Source organism: Notolepis coatsorum (assembly GCF_963971535.1).
Source record: "Notolepis coatsorum genome assembly, chromosome: 8".
Lineage (NCBI taxonomy): Eukaryota > Metazoa > Chordata > Actinopteri > Aulopiformes > Paralepididae > Notolepis > Notolepis coatsorum.
The window spans coordinates 101,630,776-101,656,876 of record NC_140172.1 but is presented as its reverse complement, the minus strand read 5'-3'; the positions used below and the strand labels follow the sequence as shown (position 1 = coordinate 101,656,876).

The 26,101-nt window shown below is 40.6% G+C and overlaps 2 protein-coding genes across 3 annotated transcripts in view; one reads left to right on the top strand and one right to left on the bottom strand.

Annotated features, from left to right (window-relative positions):
• The window catches only part of smpd1 (sphingomyelin phosphodiesterase 1), a 28,474-nt gene extending 9,608 nt beyond the window's left edge, over positions 1-18,866 (top strand). The window contains exons 4-9 of the mRNA XM_084320859.1: positions 115-395; positions 3,390-3,563; positions 7,338-7,509; positions 11,453-11,529; positions 13,110-13,255; positions 16,808-18,866. Coding sequence (XP_084176985.1) covers positions 115-395; positions 3,390-3,563; positions 7,338-7,509; positions 11,453-11,529; positions 13,110-13,255; positions 16,808-17,223 — 1,266 coding nt within the window. The 3' untranslated portion in view covers positions 17,224-18,866. The remainder of the gene's footprint in view (positions 1-114; positions 396-3,389; positions 3,564-7,337; positions 7,510-11,452; positions 11,530-13,109; positions 13,256-16,807) is intronic.
• Positions 18,867-19,416: 550 nt separating this feature from the next.
• Positions 19,417-26,101, bottom strand: part of tpte (transmembrane phosphatase with tensin homology) — a 29,505-nt gene continuing 22,820 nt past the window's right edge. Inside the window, exons 11-17 of one of the 2 annotated variants that reach the window (XM_084320861.1) lie at positions 25,819-25,880; positions 25,354-25,434; positions 24,895-25,000; positions 22,757-22,854; positions 22,401-22,496; positions 22,206-22,276; positions 19,417-21,743 (exon numbers count right to left, since the gene is read on the bottom strand). In XM_084320861.1, the coding sequence (XP_084176987.1) occupies positions 21,638-21,743; positions 22,206-22,276; positions 22,401-22,496; positions 22,757-22,854; positions 24,895-25,000; positions 25,354-25,434; positions 25,819-25,880 (620 nt within the window). In that variant the 3' untranslated portion in view covers positions 19,417-21,637. The remainder of the gene's footprint in view (positions 21,744-22,205; positions 22,277-22,400; positions 22,497-22,756; positions 22,855-24,894; positions 25,001-25,353; positions 25,435-25,818; positions 25,881-26,101) is intronic. The other variant, XM_084320860.1, reaches the window with a different exon arrangement.

The window sequence follows — 26,101 nt, the reverse complement described above, 5'->3', positions numbered from 1 at the left end:
CATGTATTGTCTGTACTACTATGTGATGTTGGAAAAAAAACAAGTTCACTCCTACTTAAGAAAAGGAGGGATGTGACTAATAAAGTTGAAACTCGTGGTCGTTTCTATTCCCAGGAGTATGCAGCAGGCAGCAATGCAGACTGTAAAGAGCCTCTGTGCTGTCGTAATGCATCTGGTCCTCTCAGATGGCGTCGCAGGGAGGCTGGGTACTGGGGGACCTACAGCAAATGTGATCTGCCCCTAAGGACCATAGAGAACCTTCTGGAGCACGCTGCCAGCATCGGGCCCTGGGACTGGGTCTACTGGACCGGAGACATACCGGCCCATAACGTCTGGTCTCAGACCAGGAACCAACAGCTGTCTGAGCTGACCGTCATCACCAGACTCATCCACAAGTAAGCGAGAACTCTGCTAACGCATAGTTTTTATAGTTTTATTAAAAGGTTCTTTGACTTGAATCTAGATTCCTTTTTGTACGATCATTTTAAAGAATATGCTGGAAAAAAAACTGATGGAAATTTAGCATTCATACTTTAGGTAATAATATAAATAATAATTAATCATTTTAGCTTTCACTGCATCACATAAAATTCGCAAATTCATGTAAACCTCAGATCTTTGACATCAAGATGACAAATAAATCACAACGTTGGCTCTGATTTGGTTAACACATTCTGTGCCAAAAATGTAAAAAGTTGTTATTGGGCGACAACCATTGAGTGCCAAAAAAACGTTGACGTTTTTGGATTGTTTTACTTTTTTTTTTTTTTATATTTCTATTCATTATCCATCCAGGGACCTTAGTGTTACCATAGGGAATTAGTCTGAGATCGCCAAAGTGCAATACCGGCCGCATCTAGCTAGACGGCGGTATCGAGCACCCTTTGAAACCTTGTATCTTGGCCTGTGCGTCGATTATGTCTCCGGTCGGACTTTTCTTTGTCGGGTGAATGGAGCGGTTATAACGATCGGATTGAGATGAGTCAAATGCTCCCGGTGCATGATGTGTGGTGGATTATGTTGGCGACACGATAATAATAATAATAATAATAATGACTTGGATTTATATAGCGCTCTTCATGACACACAGAGCGCTTCACAGAGTCTATTATTCGTTCATACACAGTCATACCAGTGGTGGTAAGCTACAATTGCAGCCAGAGCTGCCCTGAGGCAGACTCACGGAAGCGTGGCGAATAATAATCGCCTATGGCCCCTCCGACCACCACCAACATTCATTCACATGCATACACATTCATACGATGGACATCAATACTTGGAATCGTGATCAGATAATTGGAATATTATTTTTGGGGTACATCCTAGTGAAGGTAAGGGCTATATGATATCATTCCTGCGTTGATCCAATCATGTCTTCACCCCAATCGGAACGTATGTGTGTAACGTTACTCCACAACGTATGCCGTTGGTGACGATCAAAGCATCAAAAACGACCCCCCCCCCCCCCTTTCATGCATTCATGATGAAACATTATACCTACTAACTAGATTTGATTTTAGAATAGTAGCTAGTCCAGGCAAGAAACGGCAACAGTTATAGTGGAATTGACACGTAAGGCTATAACTCAGCATTTCGGGAATTACCCCAGACCGATCTAAAAATATACTTATATATTCACCACGGTATAACGCGCGAATGTATGCATGGAAAATTATATCTCTTTTGCATCTTGACCGGAAGAAAGTCACTGTCAAATGACCATAGTATTGTATCCATGGCTATAATATAGAATATAGATTTAGCTCTACAAACAAGGTGACGCACTCCTATTATTTTAAAACATTGGCCTTGCTACAGCGGGCCGTGTCTAATGGCTGGTGCTGAAAGTGTTAAGTATAGCATTGGTCTGTAAGAACCTTTTCTTTTTATAAATGAGGCCTATGGTCGACACACTGATAGTATACTAACAGGAATAATCATAGTATTTGCTTAGGTCATCATCACAGACATCTTGGTAGGTGAATAGGTGTAATCAAACAACAGGTGATCACAACCATGGCCAATGGATTGTGTTGATGATGCCATACTGGTAGGAACAATAGACCTAATTCACAAATGCACTTAAAGAGTTGCGAGGAAATTTCTTCTTAACTCCACTTGCAAAGTTTCCAGGACAATTCTGGCATTCTTGAACGGTTTCTTGTCTGGGATTTATTCTTGGCTAAGAATAAAAGCACTACACAAACACTGCAAATGGCAGTGAATAAATAAATAAGAACTAAACTAAATCGCGCGGATATAGTACACGCTCAAACCCTGTGCCACCACACGTACTGGTACTGTCCACCTTGGGCTTTTTAGCCTCTGGGATATTCCAGAGGGAGCTAGGAGACTGGGTGGGCAGTCGTGGATGGAATCATATAATTGGTCACACAATACATCCAATTCTCATATACTGAACAACAGTCGAGAGAGGATTCCATGCCATTGCTGGTCTGCCCAACCGCATCGGTGCAATTGACTGCACACATGTGCAATTGACTCTTGAATGCTGCTGGCCAGTATGACTTACTACTATAGGGTCTTTATACCTGTAACACTGTACATATTAATAATACAACTCTGTACATACATCTGATGAGCACTATTATATATATATATAGTAGTATTTATATATTTTCTACCCAGTTTAATCACCTGTGCATTGTATATTAATATTGCACTTTACTGTTACATTTGTACTTGCCAAACTTATTTTTTTTTTGTTCTGTACTTGTGCTGTATGATTGACGATACATTTTAATCTTTCTCGTTGCCTGTGGACTCCTGTAGTTGCATGCTCTTATAAGGAGCTGGCGGGGCGTTTATGCAAATTCAGGTGTACGAGAATGCACATTCAATTTAGGAATCGGTGGCATTCTTCATTCGGGGAAGCGCAGCTGAGAACACTTCTTTCTTAAGTTTGTTCTTGCAAAGTTCTTAAGAAGATATTTACGAAAGAAACTTAAGAAAATGTTTGTGAATGAGGTCAATCTTTTTTTTTTTTTTTTTTTACTTCTTCGTGAATGTTCTCATCTGAGAGCAGGCCCAGGTAGACTATCTGGGGTTCCATGGGAAATTCATAGCCTAGTTGTATAAATGACTTGGATGACACTCTTCCAAAATATTAGTATTTTAGTACATAACCAAAAGCTGTGAGAATGATTGCCATTCATCTGCCCACACGGTCTCCAGCAGGGTTTTTGTTCACCTAGCTGTTTAATTTTAATTTGTGGTGTGATGAAAAATCTAAATTTTCCAGACGAATTCTCTCCATCCTCTCGAGCTGGTGGAAGTATGTTGCGTCACTGTTTTCTTTTTACCAGGAAAGCTGTTGAAACATGTAACTGATGTCGCGGCCCACTTCTTTATCTCCTCTACCTGTCCAGACACTTGGGTCCCAACGTGACTGTGTACCCCGCTGTGGGGAACCACGAGAGCACCCCGGTGAACAGCTTCCCTCCTCCCTTCGTCCGCGGCAACAGGTCGTCGTCCTGGCTCTATGATGCCATGGCAGTGGAGTGGGCGCCATGGCTATCTAAACCGGCCCTGGTCACACTGAGGTATGTGGTTTTTAAATCCTTGGAGCCACAAGAGTTTGATTCTGCAGATGGAAAATCTGCTTTTTGGAACTTTATTTACCATCTGGTTTACTCGCAACATTTACAAACATTACCATGTAAACGAACATTTTGCAGCCATAAAATACAGCAAATGCAATTATAAATTCATATTTACTTGTTTTAGTCCTTGTATCAAAAGCCCAGTCAACTAACTAGAGAACATGTCTCCATTACTATTATACTATTATTTGTTTATATTTTGATCACTGATTGGGTCTTTCTAATAATATCTGAATGTGAAACTATAATTATTATCTTCTCTTCATGTAGCTCCGGTCAGAAGCTACATGCAGACAAACAAGACAATGAATCAATTAAAATAAGCCAATAATGCCACTGTAAAAAGAAACGCCACAATAAAACAGTCAAAACAGGAGGTATCATTCTAAAAGAAAATATTTTAAAAGAAGCGCAAAAGCCTCTGTTTTGAACACTGAGGCAGCATATCTCCTACCAGATGGTAGGATCTGAAAGCAGGTGCTGAGGTTATGTGTTAAGTCCCTCACCATCTTATCTGCTTTCTTCATCGCCCTCTGGTCATAGTCTCTGGAGGGTTGAGCGCTGCTTCTCGCAGTGTAGATGTGTTGAAGCCTATGCTATATGTTGTAGTCGATACAGCTGTGTAAGAAACTGCCGCCTTCCCAAAGACGTGGAGGTTGAGCAGCTGTGGAATTACTGTTCAGTAAAAAAAAAAAAGTGGTGGCAATCCGGCTCTACATACTGAAGCCTCTTCATGAGAGGTTATTTTGTTGACCTACTTCCCCAATAGCTGAGGTTACCATTTCATTGTTTGGAGACAGTAGTGGTTACACTTGATCTGTCACTATTGCAGGGCTGTACACTGCGACGAGATGGTCGCAAATTGCCCCTTAATTTGGTCGTTGCGATTGGTAAATAATATTTGGGGGCGGGCTTGCGAGTAGTGATTTCAACCCTTGCATTCGCATTTCACTCCTAAATTATCCAAGGCGTGTGATGAAGCCACTCACGCGAGCTGAGCACTCAGGTATGATCAGCGGGGAAAATTGACTGAGCACTCACTCTGATAGACTGGCTGACTGTCTGTGTAACGTTAGTGTAGTGGTCCCGACTGTAGCAGGGACGGCGGAGCTATAGGCTAACGTCAGTGTAGTGGTCCCGACTGTAGCAGGGACGGCGGAGCTATAGGCTAACGTCAGTGTAGTGGTCCCGACTGTAACAGGGACGGCGGAGCTATAGGCTAACGTCAGTGTAGTGGTCCCGACTGTAGCAGGGACGGCGGAGCTATAGGCTAACGTTACGGGGACGGCGGAAAAGCGGTCAAAGCGGACTCCACAACACTAGTTCCATTCGTGAGGAAAGGGGGTGGGTTATATTGACAACGCTTGACAACAGAAGTTTAAACATAACTTCATATTTATTGGTTATTCGTTTCTGTATCATCCACTTTCCATCTCTGTGTGTTAGACTCTTCCTGTTTACATTCGAGTGTGACGTCATCACCTACGGCAGCTTAGACTATCAAACCGCGAACCTAGAACAAAACCCGTTCTCTCGTTCGTTCTCGCCCCCTCTCTCTCTACATTCAATGATTTTTAAAGTAGCCAAACGTTACAGACAGTATAAATACTAACTGGATAGTTGATGATACACGTTTAATTTCATTATCTGAAATATTCTAAAATCATTAAGTCTGCTATAAGCCATTATCCCTTTGTGTGTGATTATTATCTCACAGTAGTGTGTGTGTGTGTGTGTATATATATACACACACACACACATGTGTGTTTGGCTAAAGTGGATAGAAAACACAGTACTGTGCAAAAAAAAAGGCACCCAAGAGTTTTTATATAAATAGTTTTTTATTAGTGTGTCAGTAGACTACTCTTAGTACATTTTAATTAAATTATTTTTTAAAGCATCTTCATGGTTTAATAATGCAAACATATGTTGCAGGGACTTATTATAATCATCTTATTGGCGTGACTGTATGCATCAAAGGGTTAAATCAAGCATTTTTAAGTGCTTTAGAGGAAATGTAAAAATATCGCGATATGCATCGTGATATGGCCAAAAAATATTGTGATATCATTTAGAGGCCATATCGCCCAGCCCTACTATAATGGTAAAATAGTTATTTAAAAATGTGCCCCTAAAAAATATTCTTTGCCCCTAAATTTCTCATTTAGGGGCAAGTGTGCCCCTAGTGAAAAAGCTTAGCGTACAGCCCTGTATTGGACTGTGCACTCATTCTGCATTCTCAATTTGATGTGGATGCGAGTAAGGCTGTACTGAAAGGAACACGCCAACATTATGGGAAGTGTGTCTTCTCCAGAGTCAGACAAGAGGATGGATACCAGTGTGTACTAATCTGGTGCTGTGTGTTCTTGTTGAGGACCCTGTGGACCACGTACAGGGGTCCAACATTTAGAACACATTTATCATTTGTCTTGGCCACCATCTTAAAGGGTAGCCCTACAGTATTTCCTAATTACCATTGATTGATGAGGAGTCCTCTGCACAACCCACGCTGTTCTTCATACTGGATACCCACAGCTCTTTCTAGATCGAAGCACGTGATGGCATGCAGTTAGGGGTTTATTACAAGTCATGAAAACAAAGTTGTGCACGTTTCTTCTTGACAACCATGATGAACCATCCCGTGTTAAAGAAGGAAGGAAGAAACTTCCCTCCAGTCAGAACAGCAGAAACCTGCCTAATTTTCCACCATCGACTAAAAACACTTTTTCAATAAATGAAAAAAAAACATCTTACTATCTTTTACTATTTATACTATGCTACTATGTCTACATTACCATCTACTATTAAATGCAAGTAAAATAACTTGACAAAGACCATTAAGTGTCTTTTCCCCCAAACCTATTTGAATGAATACCAGTATCAAAACATAAACAACATTATTTGATTGAAAGTTCTGCAAAATAATGATGATTTCCAAATAGATGATTTCCACCCAACTCCTCGTCCAATCAACAGTCATCTCCCGCCTCGACTACTGCAACGCACTGCTAGCTGGCCTCCCGGCCACTGCCACCAAGCCTCTTCAACTCATTCAAAACGCAGCGGCCCGCCTGATCTCAAACCTACCGAAGTCGGCCCATGTCACCCCACTTCTTAGGGACCTGCACTGGCTCCCCATTGCTGCACGTATCCGCTTCAAGGCCCTCGACCTAGCATACCGTGCGGCAAAGGGAACCGCTCCCGCCTACCTCCGGTCAATGGTCTCTAACTACACACCCTCAAGACCCCTATGCTCTGCATCTTCTGGCCGCCTCAGACCTACTCCTATCCAAGCTCCCGGAGGGTCATCAAAGAGAAGCCGCCTATTCTCAGTCCTTGCCCCACAATGGTGGAATGAACTACCCATCCCAGTTAGGACAGCCGAATCCCGTCCAATCTTTCGCCGTCGACTAAAGACTCACTTCTTCAACCATTATCTGAAATGATAAAAAAAAAAAAAAAAAAAAAATCTAACCCTGACTAACCTTACTGTCATGCACTTGTCCTAATAAACGAACCTACACTGTAACACGCAACACTTTGATGAACATTGTTACTCAGCTGATAGAGTTGTACCCTTCCTGCTGTCTTGTCGTACAGAACTTGTAAGTCGCTTTGGATAAAAGCGTCAGCTAAATGACTAAATGTAAATGTAGTAAAAAATGACATGTGGAATAATTTTTGTAACTTAAAAAAAGAAGTGTGTCATTCCAGATATGGAGGGTTTTATACGCTGGAGATCCAGCCTGGGCTGAGGTTGGTGTCCCTCAACATGAACTTCTGTGCCAGAGAGAACTTCTGGCTGATGGTCAACTCTACTGACCCTGCCAACCAGCTGCAGTGGCTGGTCCACATCCTTCAGACGAGCGAGGAGAAGGGGGAGAAGGTGAGCCAAGAAGCGGGAGTCAAGGTTCCTATATTACGAAGCTTTAGTCGGAGACGGTCTAATACAGGCTGTAAAGGAGATTGATCACTGGTCATTTTGATTGGAGAAACTTGTCTGATTATTTAGTTGTGTACCATAGTTATCTGTACTGAAACATTTCTTCTGTCTATTTCGTCTTGTCTGATTCTCCTAATTGAGAAGTTATCTGTTAAAAAAATACATCCTTCTTATTCATCCTTCTTATTCAGTTTAACTTAATTCATTGACAGCCACGCTCTTTTCCTATCTTTACTCAATGGCGCCAGCGTTATTGACCATTTTAGCGATGTTTGCAGACCCATCGTGTGTTCTGTATTATAGCTATGGAGACAATAGTATGGCTCATTTGACAGGCATTGTTCATAGTCCATCACTGACTAACCAGTTCATTTCTACATACTGTAGTTTGTGCACTATTACACGCTAAACATCGGCCCTTTCCAAAATAATCCAGTATTTTTTCATAGATTGCGAGATATGACGCGTTATATGCAATATGCCCAAATCGTTCGGGTTGCTCGCCTGAAACCCCAAATACTTCCAAATCAAAGGTATATACCATGTACATATGTGTCTTCGTTTTAACTCTAAACTGCAATCGTTACCAAAAGCATGTTTTAGGTCTGGTAAAATACGACACTGTGATCGGTACATAAACATGTTTCAGGTTCAGTAAAATAGACATAGAATAGACCTTACCTTAGCCAGAAGGTACTCTAAAAAGAATAATCCCAGTGATCCCATCGCCATCGCGATTACTTGTGTATAATCGTGTATACGGGAAATAGGTTCGAGGTAGGGATGTTCGATGTTGGCTTCTTTAGCGATATCCGATATACCAATATTGTCCAACTCTTCATTTCCGATACCGATATCAACCGATACCGATATATGCAGGGTCCCCCCCCCCCCATGAATGAATGAATTTATTCACACACACACGATATATTACATGTACATATCTTCATGTGATAAAACGACGACGCAATTGTGTGCATGTGCCAGGTCTCCCAAGAAGCTATTTAAAGCTTTTGGAGGGAGCCTGATCACAAATATAGACAAGTTTCAAGTTTCTTTAATAGTTGTCATACAGAAGTACAGAATACTTTTATACAAAATGCTTCTTACTGTTACGCTCCAGAGACTGTGCTAGACAAGATAAGTATGAAATAAAATAGTATAGCATGTAAAATAGAAGTAAAAATAGAGGTCACAGTGTTCAGTATAGACATTTCGATTATAGAATTTTCGATGCAGAATAGAAGTAACTGAGTTACCATACAATATACTATGCAATGTACTAATAAACAATACTATATAGTGCAAAGCAGAAATGGGATGAGGTACAATTTACAGTAAGGTGTACGAGTTGTAGTGCAAATCCTTTACCAATAAATATAAAGTGTAAAGTGTGTTTAGGTGATCTAAAGTGTGGAGAGTGGGTGCTGCAGTGTGTTGTTTGTTTAAGTGAGTGTGTGGGTGTGTGTGCTGTGTGCATTTGATGGTTGTTGCATAGTGTTTATTGTTCGTTGAGCAGCCTGATGGCCTGGGGATAGAAGAGTCTTTCTGTGCTCGCCTTAAGACTCCGGTATCGCTTGCCTGTCCGCAGCAGTTCAAAGAGGCAGTTGTTCGGGTGGCTGGAGTCCTTGATGATTCTCTTAGCCTTACCCCTGCACGCTTGTTGTAAATGTTCTGGAGGGTGGGAAGCCCCCCTCCAATTGTGCGTTCGGCTGAACGTGTCACTCTTTGTAGTCTGCTACGGTCTTGTGCAGTGCTATTCCCAAACCAGGAGGTGATGTTGCCAGTCTATTTTTACAAAATATAAACAACAAGAAACAAAAACAAAACATAACATACAACGTGGGTAGGCTTACACACCTACCTACTAACTGACATACAACATAGATACATAAATTAAACATAGATACATAAATTATTATTATGCATACTTTTGACAATAAATAAAATAAGAATTTGTTCTTACTTGCTTGCCTGGGTAAATAAAGGTTAAATAAATGTAATATATATATATATTTTTAAACTGATACAGATCATTTCCGATATGTAAGGGATAATGTATAGCTACGAGGTCATTGTCGCAAAATAATTGACTTGACACGGAGTTTAGAATACCGAGGTGCCTTATACCTAATTCATTTTACACCATCGACAAGACGAGATCAAATGCAGACGCAGTTGTTCTGTGGCTCTGTCAGCCCAAATAAAGTTGTTATTATTATCGCCGGTGTTGTGCCAAAATCCTACTCCCTGCTACAATCCCACTCCCCCAACTAAAACGGTATGGGGCGCTGTGTGCGACTGTCTCAGACAGTCATATTAATATACATAGTATGTACAGTTTCATATTAATGCGTTCGGAGATATCGCGCTGCTGCTGTTATGGGGCGTCAGTCACTGTCTGATTGCACTGATGCAGTGTGTGTCAGTGCCGTGGGCTTGATTGTTCCAGCTGCGAACAGCGGTCATTATTGCTCGGTTGCACTGATGCAGTGTGTGTCAGTGGGCTTGATTGTTCCAGCTGCGAACAGCGGTCATTATTGCTCTGTTGCCCCTGGCAGAGGTCCGTTATCGAGTAATAACGGACCGCTGCTGAGCGCTATTGACCATCACAATCAAGCATTTCGGCGAATGTTAAAACGCCATGTAATAAGACATTTTAATGCCAATATCGGCCGATAATATCGGACATCTCTAGGTTGAGGCGATAAAATCTCAGAGCGATTTTTTTCATTTAGCTAATGAAAAGATTTCCGGTTAAACATGGTAAACACGACCCCATTCGAAGGCAGTACTCATCCGGTAATATTTTTGTTGCACATTTATAGCAAATATTTGTGTTTGGAAAGTACTGTGCATAGGACTGGATAAATGAGACTTAGATTATACTGTACAATGTGTTTGAGAGTTTGTAAACGGATGTTTTGCTGTTGTTAAAACATCAAGTTCATCATACCGTAATTCCTCTAATAGTAACCCCGGCTTGTATTTGTTTCAACTGTAGCGGGTACCAGGCTTGTATTAGGAGGAGGCCTGTATAAGAGGGAGGCCTATATTTCAAATTTTCAAACTGATCATAATGAATAAATCAACATTTTGTGTCAGTTTGAACCCAGTAAAATGTACTGGGTTCATTTATTGAAACCAAGTACTGTATGAAATAGTAAACAGTGCAATTACAGGTGGTCACTGGTCATTTCAACGTTTTCAAAGTGAAATCAAGTAACTAGCTCAGTATGCAGCTCAGTATATTAGTAACCCGGCTTGTATTAGGAGGCCGGCTTATAATTGCTTAGCTCAAGAGCGCACCCGGCCATTAATAGAGACCCAGCTTGTATTTGAGACCCGGTTACTATTAGAGGAATTACGGTAGTTCAGTTCATCAAGTATGGATACAGTGTTAGGATCCTCCATTCAACGTGGAGGCGTGTGATGAAAAATACAAATAAATAAATGGCCTCAGGGATTCAAGGCAACACTGGGTGAGTAATTGATATACAAATGATAATTTTTGGGTGATGTCTTCCTTTTAATCAGAATATATTTTAATGCCAATATCGGCCGATAATATCGGACATCTCTAGTTTGAGGCGATAAAATCTCCAAGCGATCGCTCTGTCCTGAGGGGAAAAAGTGTCCCCACACTAAACTATCATTGCAATTGTAACGTAGGCAGATGTGCCTAGAATGGGGGAAAGGATCAAAACCCAAGAAAAGTCCGGTTTGGCGCTCAACCGTTGCGACTAAACCCGACTTTTCTCCGGTTTAAGTTATTGGTAAAAAAATATTCAGTCCATTTCATCTTCTCTGATTCTCTTTCTAGTTGTGTCCATTTTCATCTTGTCCGATTCTCTTAGTTTATTATCTCGCTCTCTCCCTCTTTCAGGTACATATCATAGGCCACATCCCTCCTGGGCTCTGTCTCAGCAGTTGGAGCTGGAACTACTACCATATCGTCAACAGGTAGGTAGTTACACAAGAACCTCTTGCTCGGGGGCACTGTCTGCCAAGTTGTTCTATCCAACCAATTGACAAGTAAATGAGAATCACAAGAGAGTAAATGGCAATAAAGAGGCCACCTTATTACATTGCTGATAATATTAGAACTGTCCTTGATTAAAGAGATTTTTTGCCGACAAGTGGTCACAAGTTTATTCAACAAATTAGTAAAATAGTATATCCCACATCGGTGTCCTTCCACAAATAAATGCAATAATTTCAGAAGGACCTCATTTTAAATCTAGTGCCAGAACATATTGTAAGTATAGAATAGAATATTCTTTATTGTCATTATACTGTGTACGAGATTAAGAACTCAAACTTAAGGTGCTACACAATAAATCACACAAGTACACAATTATCAAATAACACAAAAGGTTCACAGTAACACAGCAAAAGAAAGTTGCCATCAGTCAGGATATCAATGTGATCTATACTGTAGGTATGGTTCTATTGCACTTTGTGAATAGAGGAATATACATATATCAAGTTCAAGTTCAAGTTCTTTAATAGTTGTCATACAGAAGTACAGAATACTTTCATACAAAGTGCTTCTTACTGTTACGCTCCAGAGACTGTGCTAGACAAGATAGTATCAAATAGCATAATAACATAATATAGCATGAATTTAGAACTTAAACTTAAATACTTATTGCACAGTAGTTGTGGAAGGGGGTGATATGGATCGTGTTAGAGTTCAGGGTGGTTAAGGCTCTGGGGAAAAAACTGTCCTTAAGTCTGTTTGTTCTGGCTCTGATGCACCTGTAACGCCTGCCAGATGGCAACAGGTCCAACAGGTGTGAGCAATCCTTTTTATTATGTGTTTTACTCTTTTGAGGCAGTGGGAGTTGTGAATGTATGTCTGTGATGCCTACCAAAGATGTGCCCATCATCTTCCAGTAGTAACTCATTAAAGGGAACGTATTATGAGTCGTTGTATGGATTTTATGGTCTGAAATGTTATTTAGACGCTGGGGGAACATGACATTATGTACTCCTTTTTTGTTTTGGCCAAGGTTTTGAAGTCTTCAGATTAACAAGCGGTTCAGAATTGCTTCCCCTCAATGATGTCACTATTGTAACAAAGAGATTCAGACTTCTTCACTTCTCCATTTTTTACTTCCCACTTTGAGAAAATATAGTCAAGTGGCTAGTCTTGTTTCCCAGTTCAGCTACTAAAACAAACATGACCTTTGGTTAATAATGTTGAACCGAAGCACATGATGACATGCAGTTAGGGGTTTATTACAAGTCATGAAACAAAGTCGTGCACGTTTCTTCTTTACAACCATCCCGTGTTAAGGAAGGAAGGAATTTCCACCATCAACAAAAAATGTCAATCAATACAAAAAAAGTCTTACTATCCTTTACTATTTATTTATTTACTATGCCTATACTACTACCTACTATGCTAATATGTCTAGTAGTAGTACTGTATATGTATCAGTCGTATATGTCCTGCTCACTTGCACAATTTGTATGTCGCTTTGGATAAAAGCGTCCGGCCGCTAAATGTAAAAGTAAATGTGTGTGTGTTTCTCCAGATACGAGAGTACGATCACGGGGCAGTTTTTCGGTCACACTCACTTCGACGAGTTCCAGATGTTTTACGATGAGGAAACTATGACCCGTCCGGTGGGAGTGGCCTTTATCGCTCCCAGTGTCACCACCTACATCAACCTCAACCCAGGTGAGGGCATGGGTTACTTACAGGCCCATTCTATCTATCTAGTATTTTTTGTGACCATGTAAATTTGGGTTATATTCGCATACATTCTGAAAGAGTTTGTTTTGTAGATGGAAAATGTGCTATATTTTATCAATCATTAAAGGAACACTTCACCCAAAATGTATAATTGTATATCAATTACTCGCCCCATGTTGCCTTGAATTCCTGAGATTTGTATCCAGGAAATGTTTTTCCATCATATGCCTCCATGGTGAACGAAGAATCTAAGCACGGTATCCATACTTGATTAATTGAAGTTAGGGGTCCAATTTTTTAACAACTGCAAAACTACATCAAAACATCAATTTACAAACTGTCAAACAAATCAGGAACTATAATCCAAGTCTCATTTATCCAGTCGTATCCTCAGTACTTCCCAGACACATGCATTCTCGCCAAAGGATTTGCTAATGAAAACATTTCCTGGTAAACATGGTAAACACGACCCCATTCGAAGGCAGTACTCACCCGGAAATGTTTTTGTTGCACATTGAAAGATAACAGTGCCTTTGATCATTTAATCCACTCGTCTGGCTTTCCTCCGTGACTCTCCCCATCTGTGTTGTGTTTGTTTTCAATACTTCACATTGGCTGTCACACACTATCAAACCCCGTTGGTACATCCGTAATCAGGAGAAAACGACACTGGCAATGTGATCTCTTTCCTGATGTTTATTTTCATAAACATAGCTTCGTACAAGATGTAACCCATTCTGTAATGTCCTTGAACACTTTGAAGAAAACCTAAATTCATTATTCTCCACCGTCTCTTCTATTAGTCCAATGATTTTGAGGCCTCGTCGGCGGCCAAAACCTCCCCTGTTAGCCGAAGCTAGCGATGACGTGGCATATTCCCTTCCTCAACGCGTCTGCTCGCCTCCGCATCGTGTCTTAATCTGGCTAGTCTTCTGAAGACCCCACAGCTTACCGTCTCGCAATGTCGAACTCTCTCTCGTGACTGTTACTATGGCAACGTCACTTTTGACCCAAATCACTATAGCAACGGCGATGTTGATATTACCGCACCTCTTACCCCAAAACAAACGCTGTGGCTTGGTAATGCACTTTCTCAAGATCGAGTAACCTTGACGCTGTGGCTATCCGCTGTTGATGTTAACAGCACAGCCCAAATCCTCATCTGCTGCTATTAGTCTGCTGCTAACACACTCTTCTTTCTGTTGTCCTCCTCTGAGATGGCTATGAGTAGATGCTGTCATCCACCGATATTTACATTATATACACATTGAAAAACAAGGCTACTTCCTTCAACATTTATAGCAAGTTTTTGTGTTTGGAAAGTACTGTGCATAGGACTGGATAAATGAGACTTAGATTATACTGTACAATGTGTTTGAGCATTTGTAAACGGATGTTTTGCTGTTGTTAAAACATCAAGTTCATCATACTTCAGTTCATCAAGTATGGATACCGTGTTAGGATCCTCCATTCAACGTGGAGGCGTGTGATGAAAAATACAAATTAATAATGGCCTCAGGGATTCAAGGCAACACTGGGTGAGTAATTGATATACAAATGATAATTTTTGGGTGATGTGTTCCTTTAATCAGAATATAGGTTTCTTTTACTCCTATGTTTACAAAAATTACCAAGTAAACAAACGTATGCAAATACAGTTTTAAAAGTTATTTCTCTGTCTAGTGTTAGTAATTGTATCAAGAGCTTGTATCAACTAGATTCAATCAACTAGAGAATGACAACATGACTCAGGCCTATGTTTTATTTTTTTCGTGGTGGGGCTACGTGTTTGTTTACGTATTGGATCACTAAGTGGTTCTCAATAATGTGGTCTGCGGAGCCCCAGAGGGTCCCTGAGAAAAGAATCTCTGCCTTTGATTGGCCCTAACACGTGCATTCTGCAAAGACCAGCCCCGATCTGCCTCTGATTGGCTCTGATCATCACCCTGAAATTCGTCTTGGCTGAATGACAGGCTAAACAAAATAGCCATATGAGCATCAACTTTTCTAATTGAAACGATAAATAAGCACATCGTCTCATACTGGTTTCATAATACGTTTCCGAATGGACGTTTGGATTAAACAAAGTGTATGCAGTGATGCTTTCCAGGTATGTGTCATGCACGTTAATTAAGCTATGTAACGTTAGAGCGCAGCTAACGTTAAGGTAGCAGGAGCCGGCCTGTCTACTCAACCGCAGCAATGTTCACTATGAATTGAAAATGGGGGACCCTGAAACAAGACACGTCTTTCTCTGGTCTGCATTCCCTTAACAATTGTGTGTATTGAGCCGTACTGTATTGTACCCATTCTGCAATCTGTTAAATAAAGTTTTCATTCAATCGCTATGTGCCTAAAGTCAAGACTCTACACAGTACTGAACTAGAAAAAACCCGCAAGTAAGTCAAGTATGCTGGAGTGAGGCGCAGACGGAAGTGGCCATAAAATACCAGAGGGAGGTGAATGAATGAGAACTTTATTTAACAGATTGCAGAATGGGTACAATACAGTACGGCTCAATACACACAATTGTTAAGGGGATGCAGACCAGAGAAAGACGTTTGTCTTGTTTATATCAGGGTCCCCCATTTTCAATTCATAGTCACATTTATGACATACATGACATCATGACATTTATGGCATACAGGTATATAGTACTGTTACATTTGTGACATATACGATATGCAAATATACAGTATTGTTACCCATAGATCCTAACAGAGAATATATACATATGATGGGGAGGAGACTGTACATTAGGAGACTGTACACAAAGTGACGTCAGACTACACCTCCCTATTTAGGAGCAAATTGTTTGCATGATTAAAAACGATGGTTCAAACATCCGTTCGAAAAACCCTGGCGAATGTTCGAATCCCAAAAACAGGCTTGGGGACAGCTCTAACTGGAGCTGAGTTGAATGTGTTAAAATAGACATAAAAAAGTGAAGGATTGGATTTTGTGAGCTAACTGTAATACAATGTTATTTTTTACAATAATTTACATAACATCTTAAGAAATTACTAATGTGTATGGGAACTGACAAAAAAGGTAATGGTAAAGGTAACTCTTAAAATGTATTATTGCAGCGGCAAAAGGCGCAGTGAAAATATTTTGGTGCACCTAAATTATGTGCTGGTGCACCTAAATGAAAAAGTTAGGCGCACTAGTGCAACCAATGTAAAAAGTTAGTCTGGAGCCCTGAACAGCGACTCCTACAGTTCGGTCGGGGCGCCTGCACAGCGAGGGAAGGATCTGGAGGGAGGTAGTGTGACCTTCCACACGTTACACTCTCCCAGTGAGAGTCCGCGCTGCCAGGTGAAAAGAAGTGGTGGGCTGGGTACACATGTGTCGGAGGAAGCATGTGATAGTCTCCGCCCTCCCAGACCAACGGTAGGGGGTAGAGTGCGCAACGACCAGGAAGGGAATTGGCATAACGACTAACATTGGGAGGGGAGAAAAACGGAAAAAGAAGGGGGGGGGGGGGGTAATAATAATAATTTAAAAAAAAAAGTAAGATTCTATCTTGTTGTCCAGGTTACCGCGTCTACCTCGTGGACGGGAACTACGAGGGCAGCTCTCGGCTGGTGCTGGACCATGAGACCTACATCCTCAACCTCACAAAGGCCAACCACCTCCCCGGGAGAAACCGTCCGGACCTTAACCCCACGTGGAGCCTCTTGTACCGTGCCACCGAGGCCTATGGCGTGGACAGCATGTTCCCCGCTGACTACGACGGCCTGATCAAAACCTTCCTTGGTGATGACCGGGTCTTCCAGAAGTTCTGGCACCTGCGGCACAAAGGGCACGTGTCGGAGCCGTGCATGGAGACCTGTAAGACCTCCATCCTCTGCTTCCTCCGCAGCGGGAGGTACGACGAGCTGGAACAGTGTGACCTCTTCAACGGGTTTGGAGGAAACATGGCCCGGGCCGCCAGGAAGACCCTGTGTTGATCCGATGGATTCTGATTGGAACATCTGGCTAAAACCCCATGTGAGAAGACCCTGTTGGAGTTTTTTGGAGTTGAGTGGCTTGGATATCTTGGTCAGGATGGTAAACGGCAGGCGTCGTGGTTGGATCAATTTACTTTCAGTTCAAAATCTCAGAAATTATTGTTTACTTGCTGATGGGAGAACACATCCATTCACTTGGATAGTACAACCTTTACATGACGGAAGGTTTTCTGTATTGAATTTGAAAGAAGATTCCTTAACTAAGTGAATTGATCCCACCCCTCCAGGCTTTACTATGATAACATTTTTAGTATATTGCTTACAAACGTATCACGTTTCTTTCAAGTTACAAGTTGGGACTCTGGTATAAACAACTTTTTTGCTCCTCCAAGATGCAAACTAAATCGAGAGGGGGAAAAATGTTAACTGAGCTACCTGTACAACATATCAACGTCACTTACATAAATGTCATTAATAACTTGTAAATGATATATATATTATATAATAATATATCAATGTATCTGAATCGATCCATGTGTGTTGTGTTGATCAAATTGGGGCATTGCTTTTTTGAATTGATGCATCAGTCATGCCTGGGAACCAATGGCTTTAAATCAGTGGTTCACATTCTATACTAAGAGGTTAGTGTAAAACGGTGACTCTTGTATATTGAGTTCATTCACATACTATAGTAAATCCATTTCAGGGCCCTTGATCTTATCAGAGAAAGGTATGGATTTCTTAATCCTTGCATTGGGATTAGGTTTAACCCTTTCACTACCACACTACAGAAGGTTAACCTTCTGTATTGTCGCAGTGAAAGGGTTAAGGTGTTCTTGGTAAAGTCCAAAGATGTCTTTCCCCCCATTCTGCTACAGTACTTCTTAAGTTTGCTTCCATTTATTCATGGGGTTTAGTTCACCTTAACTTCCGGTGCTCGCCTACGAGGCACAGGATGTCATTGGTTTGGTCCACATTGAGTTGGGCAGATGGTTCTCCAAAGGTTGACATGAGCCTCGGCTTGTTGTCTTTTTATTTTGTAATCTCTGGTTTTCTAATTGCCTTGTAATTACTTTTTGAGTGGTTGTGGTCATACCTATCACAATGTCCCTTCCAGTCAATTTATCTCAAGCCCTGCCTTCTTTTCAGTTGTGATTGGAGGATCAAGAATGAGGACGGGGCTTGAGATAAGTCAATTAAGCCTAGTCTGTGAAGTTGCACACTTTATTTTGTATTACCAACCTCTGCCCTTGGGGACAGGTAGGAAGCGGTCAGATGTGTGATCTGCCTTCATTGTCTGCACTTTAATAGTTTTTTCTATTAAGTAGCTCTTTAGTTTGGAGATTGTTTAACAAAAAAAAAACAAGTTTGCAATGCAGACCTAGAATCAGTTTGAAAGGCCCAATAAGAATGTTGTGTGACTTCATATAGTCAATAGTATGTATGATGGTAGGTGGTGGTGATTATGTAATTATAAAAATGTGAACTGTAAAAACCATGTTACCGGTATTTAAAAGACTGAATAAAATATCAAATCTAGAAGCCATAATTAAGTTGTATCTTCTTGGATCCTTGCAAAGGTATGGATTTTTACTATACTGTCCTCCACAATATATACATTTTATAGTAAACAAATATACAATACTGCATATTCTAAAATTAATTGAATATGTGGTGGTTATGATCAGGGCTGAAGTTGAATAAAAGATTTATGAAAGAAAGTGGTCAATTATTTCAACATATTTTTATGGCGTTTTTGAAGGACAATTTAGTCCCCTAATGGTAAGAGTGTGAGTATTTATTTTCAATCTGACATTACAAAAAAAACATCGAAATCAGTGATGTTGCTCATCATTGACATACTGTATGATGGCCTGTAATAATCCCCCCCAGAAAAATCCACTTTGCATTTCATATATTGAAAATATATATATTTAAAAAAAAATCAATAATTTGTGATGCCATCACAGAATGCAGGAAATTAAGTCTTTGTAACTAACATTTTCCTGGTGGGGGACCCCCGCTTAATTAAAATCATTTCCCCAGTCCGGCACCATGACTATTGTATTACAACATAATGACCTAACGTCATATTGCACTGTAATTTATCGTCAAATAGCTATATCAAAAAAAGATATATACTTGGGCCATATCGCTAAGTTATGGGTTAAAAATAAACATGCCATACAATTTAGGTTCATTTATTTCATGTGGTGATTGTTATACATTTATATCTAAACCGAAAGTGATTTTATTCCCTAGTACTGTGAATTCACATTATAAAAAATAAAATCATACAGCTCCTCTACCATTGGCCTATTCCAGAGGCAAATATTAAACAGGAAATATTCACATAATTCAATGTGTGGACTCTAATCTCAAATCTTAAGTGGTCCCTTTTTCACAGAAATGCATACTGTATACAAAACTGATGTAAATCATAAAACACATAATCAGACATCTAGCTCAGTGCAATACATACTTCATGCGTTGTCAGTGCTTTCTCGGGAGTGTCACTTTTTAGGTGTTTTTAATCAGTTTCTTTCTCCGAAGTCTTCTATAACTGTAGCTTTCAGTGGCCAGATGCCATAGCGACATGTAGAATGTTCAGATCTCAAAATTCTAATCTTGCATCATGAGAGCTCATGCACTTGGAATGATTTATATTAAACTGGTAATGTGTTCCAAGGCACAGAACAGGTGTTACAGTAACTGGTAAACTGTGGGAGATTCCCTTCCATGTAGCTTTTAGTAACCGATCCTTTCAGTCATCCACTGTTTGTACTCCAGGTGTGTTGACAGTTTCCTTGTATCGGTAGAAAATGAACTGCATGATACAGATTTCCAGAATTGCTTTGTACAGACGTCTTCCTGTAAGTGCGTATAGTTGTGTTCATGGCACAAGTGGATCAAGAATATATACATCCAGAATAATCATTCTAATGTCTTAGTTGTTGATTGGTCAGAGCTGTACAGAGGTATATTTTCCGTCTTGCACAAAGCAATTCATGCCTCGTATAGAAGTAAATTCTCTGCACGATAAGGGGAAACCAGTTTCACAACTGCACAATACATAAGAACTATACTCAAAGTAATTATTTTCTTCTTTTGTCAATCACTTGAAAAGAGATTCTTTCATACCCGGTAATAATCTTAGTAGAATCCTGATGCAGGTTGCCATCGAAATAAGAGCTGTACAGATACAATGCTCAATAATAAATGTTTGTCCTAAGTGCATGAAGCTGAAAATAGCCAACAGACCATTAAGCTTTAATCAGCAGCAAATTGACTGAGTTATCTCTTACAACATTATTACATGCATCAGTTTCTAACACATCCAACAGTTAAATGATAGCAGTGTTGGTCATATTGTTCTTCCATTTCCCTACTATTTGCTATAGTGAGGTGCATTACCAGCACATGTATGATAAATTCACCTCACGTCACGTTTAAGAAAAACACAAAACAAAGGAGAAAAATCCTCCTTAAGACGGCCATGCTACGTTGCAAAGTATATACTGAACACCTAAAAGGCTTTACACTGTGCCAAACTTGCATGTTAATTCCAAACCTGCCTGGGGCACCATACATTTACAACGCCCTGAAACCCCTAACTAGAGATGACTTAGTTGGATTCTATGAAGTGTCCAGCTATAAGATAACTAATGTCCAGTCTCCTAGTATTCTGTGGTTATCACTTTCCATCGTCTATATTGGTATTGAACATATTGACTTGTAGCACATGGGATGCCACCTTGCACTTTTAACATATATAACCTTTCACCTGGAATGTCTATCGTGTGCTATAATTGGTCTAATCAATATGTCGATTGATGACCTGAAGATCTTTTACATTTCTTTTTTTTTTAAGCTTAAGACAACTCTCTTCATCCTAATCAATGTTAAGCGAAAATAATGTGATAATTATTGGGGTGGGGTGGGTAGAGCATTAATTCTCCCATTGCTATAATGTACTTCATAGAATGCATCCATTCCACTCAACCTCTTATGAAGAATCAAAATCTATGTTGTTTAAAGACAAACTCCTCACCAAAAATATGAATCATGTGTGACGATTCTTGACACCCGTATAGTAATTCATATGAACTGAATTTTGTATTTATCTTTAGGAGAAGGGGGTCATCCAGGACTTCCTTACACATTTGAGGACGAAAGTCTAAATAGGCACATCAGGTGTTAATAATAAAACACGAGAAGAAAATAGAACCTGCACAATCTCCTGCTCCAACACTTGTTTACTGGGTTCTTACCTCTTCATATGAGGTGACACAGTTTGTTGACCTTCATAAATCTTGACAGTTATATCATCCACTTAACCTAGAACCTCATGAGCAATGAAGCCCCTTTAACCCGTGGAGATGTATCCCTGTGACAGTGTCTTTCCAAATGGCTTTTATTCAGGTTCTGAGAAGAACATAGTGACACCAAAGTCCTCCTTGTAGAGGTTCCAAGTCTTTGGTTTGTGAGGGTTGTCCAACTCCTCCCTGGACAGAAACAGTCTGTGGAGAGAGGAGAAGCAGAGGGTTTATGGTCATCAGTGAAATTGGACGTTTTTTCTAGATTTGCACATAAAATAAATGTTGGATTTTATTTTAAGGGATACCTCTTTTTCACTGCTGATAAAAATGTCAAGGGGGACATCACCCAAATTAAGAATTTCAATGTGTTATGTCCATGGCCAGGGTGAGTTCAATCAATGTGAACATGGGCTACTCTATCCCAAAGCCAGAAACCAGAGAAGTATGACTCAAAAAGCTCCTCCATTGACAATGAATGGGAGACTGATTTTATGAACCTGCATTCTGTTTATTTGAGAGTTCTATACCCACATGAGCTTTTTTCTATAGTAGTGTTCTCAGGTGTCCTTCACCAGTATCAGTATCGGTGCCTCCCTACCCGACTACATACCGGTAAGTGAAAGTTTAAACCTTAAGAAACCGGTCATGGTAGCATGAACGTACCTGTTGTCCTCTACGAACGAGGTATTGAACCAGAAGTAGAAGGGACAGTCTTCATAACCTTTAGGTAAACCCTGGAGACGATAAGACGACAGGACAGAGGACATAACGTGATTAGGTTTCGGCAGTCCGGCCAAGCACAAAGCTTCTTTTGATAATACTGTAGTTCCACTAGCGGAAACACAACAAGCGACTCACGGCACTCGACTCAAACATGACTTTGACGTCTCCCTCGACATTCGGCCCATTCTGTAGGCTGATCACCGCAGCGTTGCTGCCCGCATCAGGGAAGACCTAGAAAGCAATCCAGAAACACGCCATTCAATCATCCACCAAACAATCATGAATCAATACAAAGACATTTGAATAGAGTCTTTATTGCCAAGTAAATTTGTACATGTGCCAGTGATTTGTGCTCTGCATTTAACCCATCCCAACTATTTAGGAGCAGTGGGCAGCCACACACCTCAATACATTGACCAATCATCAATCAATTCATCAGAAAATCAATATCTGAGGGCTGAGGAGTGTGTAACTGAGAGGATAAGACTTACTTTGCAGTTCTCCTGTTTGGCACAAACACATTCAAACACCAGCTCCTTCCTCACTATGATCTTGACCTTCAGATCACTGCCATCTCCTCGACCAACACCTGAACACACACATAAACATCTCCTAAAAACACACAAAACACAGACACACCACAAGCCGCCTGGGCCGGTCCTTTATACCGGCAGCCATCAGGCTCTACAACAAAGGGCTTGGACGGCTGGCTCTGCTGCCAGAACTATCACTGTCAGAACTCGGGACTTGAGAACTAGAGACTCACATCACCATACTGACTATCTTGTATTTTGCACTAGAGACTCATATCACTGGACTCGTATCACTGGACTATCTTGTATTTTGTACTTTTCTATATTATATTGTATTTGTATTTATATTTTAGTATCTATAGTGTATATAGATACTGGACTGTATAGGACTGTGAAGCTATGTATCCCCCACCTGGCCTGTATTCCCCCCCCCCCCCCCCATGCTGCTTTGACACCCGAATTTCCCCAAGGGGATTAATAAAGGATCATCTTATCTTATCTCATCTTAAACATCTCCTAAACAACAAAACACACATAAACATCTCCTAAACAAATACAACACACACACAAACATCTCAACCCACACCTGAACACACACGTAAACATCTCCTCGACCCACACCTATTGTGGAGTGTTCTGTAGCCATGGTCTGTAGTGTTTACCTGCTATAGAGTGTTGTGCTGGTCTGTAGCAGGCACGTGCACACATAGAGCCCAAAGGGTACTCGAGCACCTGCCCTTTTGTGCCTCATAAAAAAGTGCCCTTTTTATGGCAAGTTTATTTATTTAATTTTTTCAAGTTTAAGTCAGTGATAAAAGTGTCTTTCAAGGATAAGTGAGCTCCTGCACTGATTATTATAGTTTAATATTCAATATTTGATCACCAAAAAAAAACAAAAAGCATAAAAAGGGGGCCCCCTGCCCAAAAAGGCCCCCCAAAAATCGGGCTTTGCACGCGCACAGGCCCAGTGCCCTTTTCAGCCTTTGAGCACCTGCCCCTCTAAAGTCCTGTGCACGTCCCTGGTCTGTAGTGTTTACATGCTATAGAGTTGTGTTGGTCTGTAGTGTTTACCTGCTATAGAGTGTTGGTCTGTAGTATTTACCTGCTATAGAGTGTTGTGTTGGTCTGTAGTATTTACCTGCTATATAGTGTTGTGCTGGTTTGTAGTGTTTACCTGCTATAGAGTGTTGTGTTGGTCTGTATGGTTTACCTGTTATGGAGTGTTGGTCTGTAGTATTTACCTGCTATAGAGTGTTGTGTTGGTCTGTAGTATTTACCTGCTATAGAGTGTTGTGTTGGTCTGTAGTATTTACCTGCTATAGAGTGTCGTGTTGGTCTGTAGTATTTACCTGTTATGGAGTGTTGTGTTGGTCTGTAGTGTTTACCTGCTATAGAGTGTTGTGTTGGTCTGTAGTATTTACCTGCTATAGAGTGTTGTGTTGGTCTGTAGTATTTACCTGCTATAGAGTGTCGTGTTGGTCTGTAGTATTTACCTGTTATGGAGTGTTGTGTTGGTCTGTAGTGTTTACCTGCTATAGAGTGTTGGTCTGTAGTATTTACCTGCTATCTAGAGTGTTGTGTTGGTCTGTAGTATTTACCTGTTATGGAGTATTGTCTTGGTCTGTGGTGTTTACCTGCTATGGAGTGTTGTGCTGGTTTGTAGTGTTTACCTGCTATAGTGTTGTGTTGGTCTGTAGTGTTTACCTGCTATAGAGTGTTGGTCTGTAGTATTTACCTGCTATAGAGTGTTGTGTTGGTCTGTAGTATTTACCTGTTATGGAGTGTTGTGTTGGTCTGTAGTGTTTACCTGCTATAGAGTGTTGTGTTGGTCTGTGGTGTTTACCTGCTATGGAGTGTTGTGCTGGTTTGTAGTGTTTACCTGCTATAGTGTTGTGTTGGTCTGTAGGGTTTACCTGCTATGGAGTGTTGTGTTGGTCTGTAGGGTTTACCTGCTATAGTGTTGTGTTGGTCTGTAGGGTTTACCTGCTATGGAGTGTTGTGTTGTGTTGGTCTGTAGGGTTGACCTGCTATGGAGTGTTGTGTTGGTCTGTGGTGTTTACCTGCTATAGAGTGTTGTGTTGGTCTGTGGTGTTTACCTGCTATGGAGTGGATGCGGATGCTCTTGACCTTGAGGCGCTGAGGAGGAGGCATCTGTCTTTTGAACGTGCTCTTCATGGCCTCATAGTAGCCCACGTACCTGCTCTGTGGTTTTACACACAAATCACTGTATCAGGTCAGTAAAAACACTACAGAGCCTGTTCTAGTGTCTAGTCCTAAGAAAGGATGGATTGTCTTCCTACAGTACAATTACAATAAGATAAGAACTCAATTAATCCCTGCAGGGAATCTGGATTGCCATCATCATCACCACCACCACCACCACCACCACAGGGCAATGTGTAAAAGAGTACCAAGAATTGTCTGGGCAGTAAAATCTCCTTCAACACCGACCAATGAAGTGTCCTCGAGCAAGGCACTGAGCCCCCAACTGCTCCAGTGGAGCTGCTCAGTGGGCAGTGTGTAGATGTCATGATCAGTACTGTACTGGTCTTTACCTGAGAGGGAGTCTCCACTCCCTGGAACTTGGAACTCTGACTTTTATCTGTCCTCCTCTCTCCAAAGTAGTCTAGACTGTCCTGGGAGACAAATTGGGATGAAAAGAATGTGTTTTACTTGATTGGATATGGAGACGTCTTGCAATTAGGAACAGAGCTTACAGTAGCTTCATAACCACAGCACATGGCAAAGTAAATCTCTCATCTTCACGAGCAATTCAACCTTGTTCCCAAAATCATATTTTCTTGAAACAAGTGAATAAATCTGGGATGAGATCATTTCACTTGACCCAGTAAAAATTTGCTTATCTCAAGGATTCCTTGAAAAGCTCAAGTATCTTGAAACAGAAGAAGTGACCTGCCTAATTTCATGTTTGGCCATTTTAATTGAGTTCTCTTGTTTTTTCAATATAAACTCAAAATGCTTGGTATGGTAAGATCATACTAACTATCGGAAAGACCTACCTGTGCATTCTCAAACTGGTCACTGTCAATCAGCCAAGTACAAATCAGAGTGCCTGTCCGTCCTTTAAAAACAGAGCATAAGTGGAAATAAGATGCATTTAATATATTACAAATGACAATTTTATTGCCCATATTACTTATAAATCATATAAAAATATATACAAATTATTTACAACTTGTATAAATAAATCAAAATCTTTCTGAGGCAGGGTGAACCAAATATAAGCCAAGAAGATACTTGCCAACTCTGAACAAAATTAAATGGTAATTTAGTGCAGTTGCT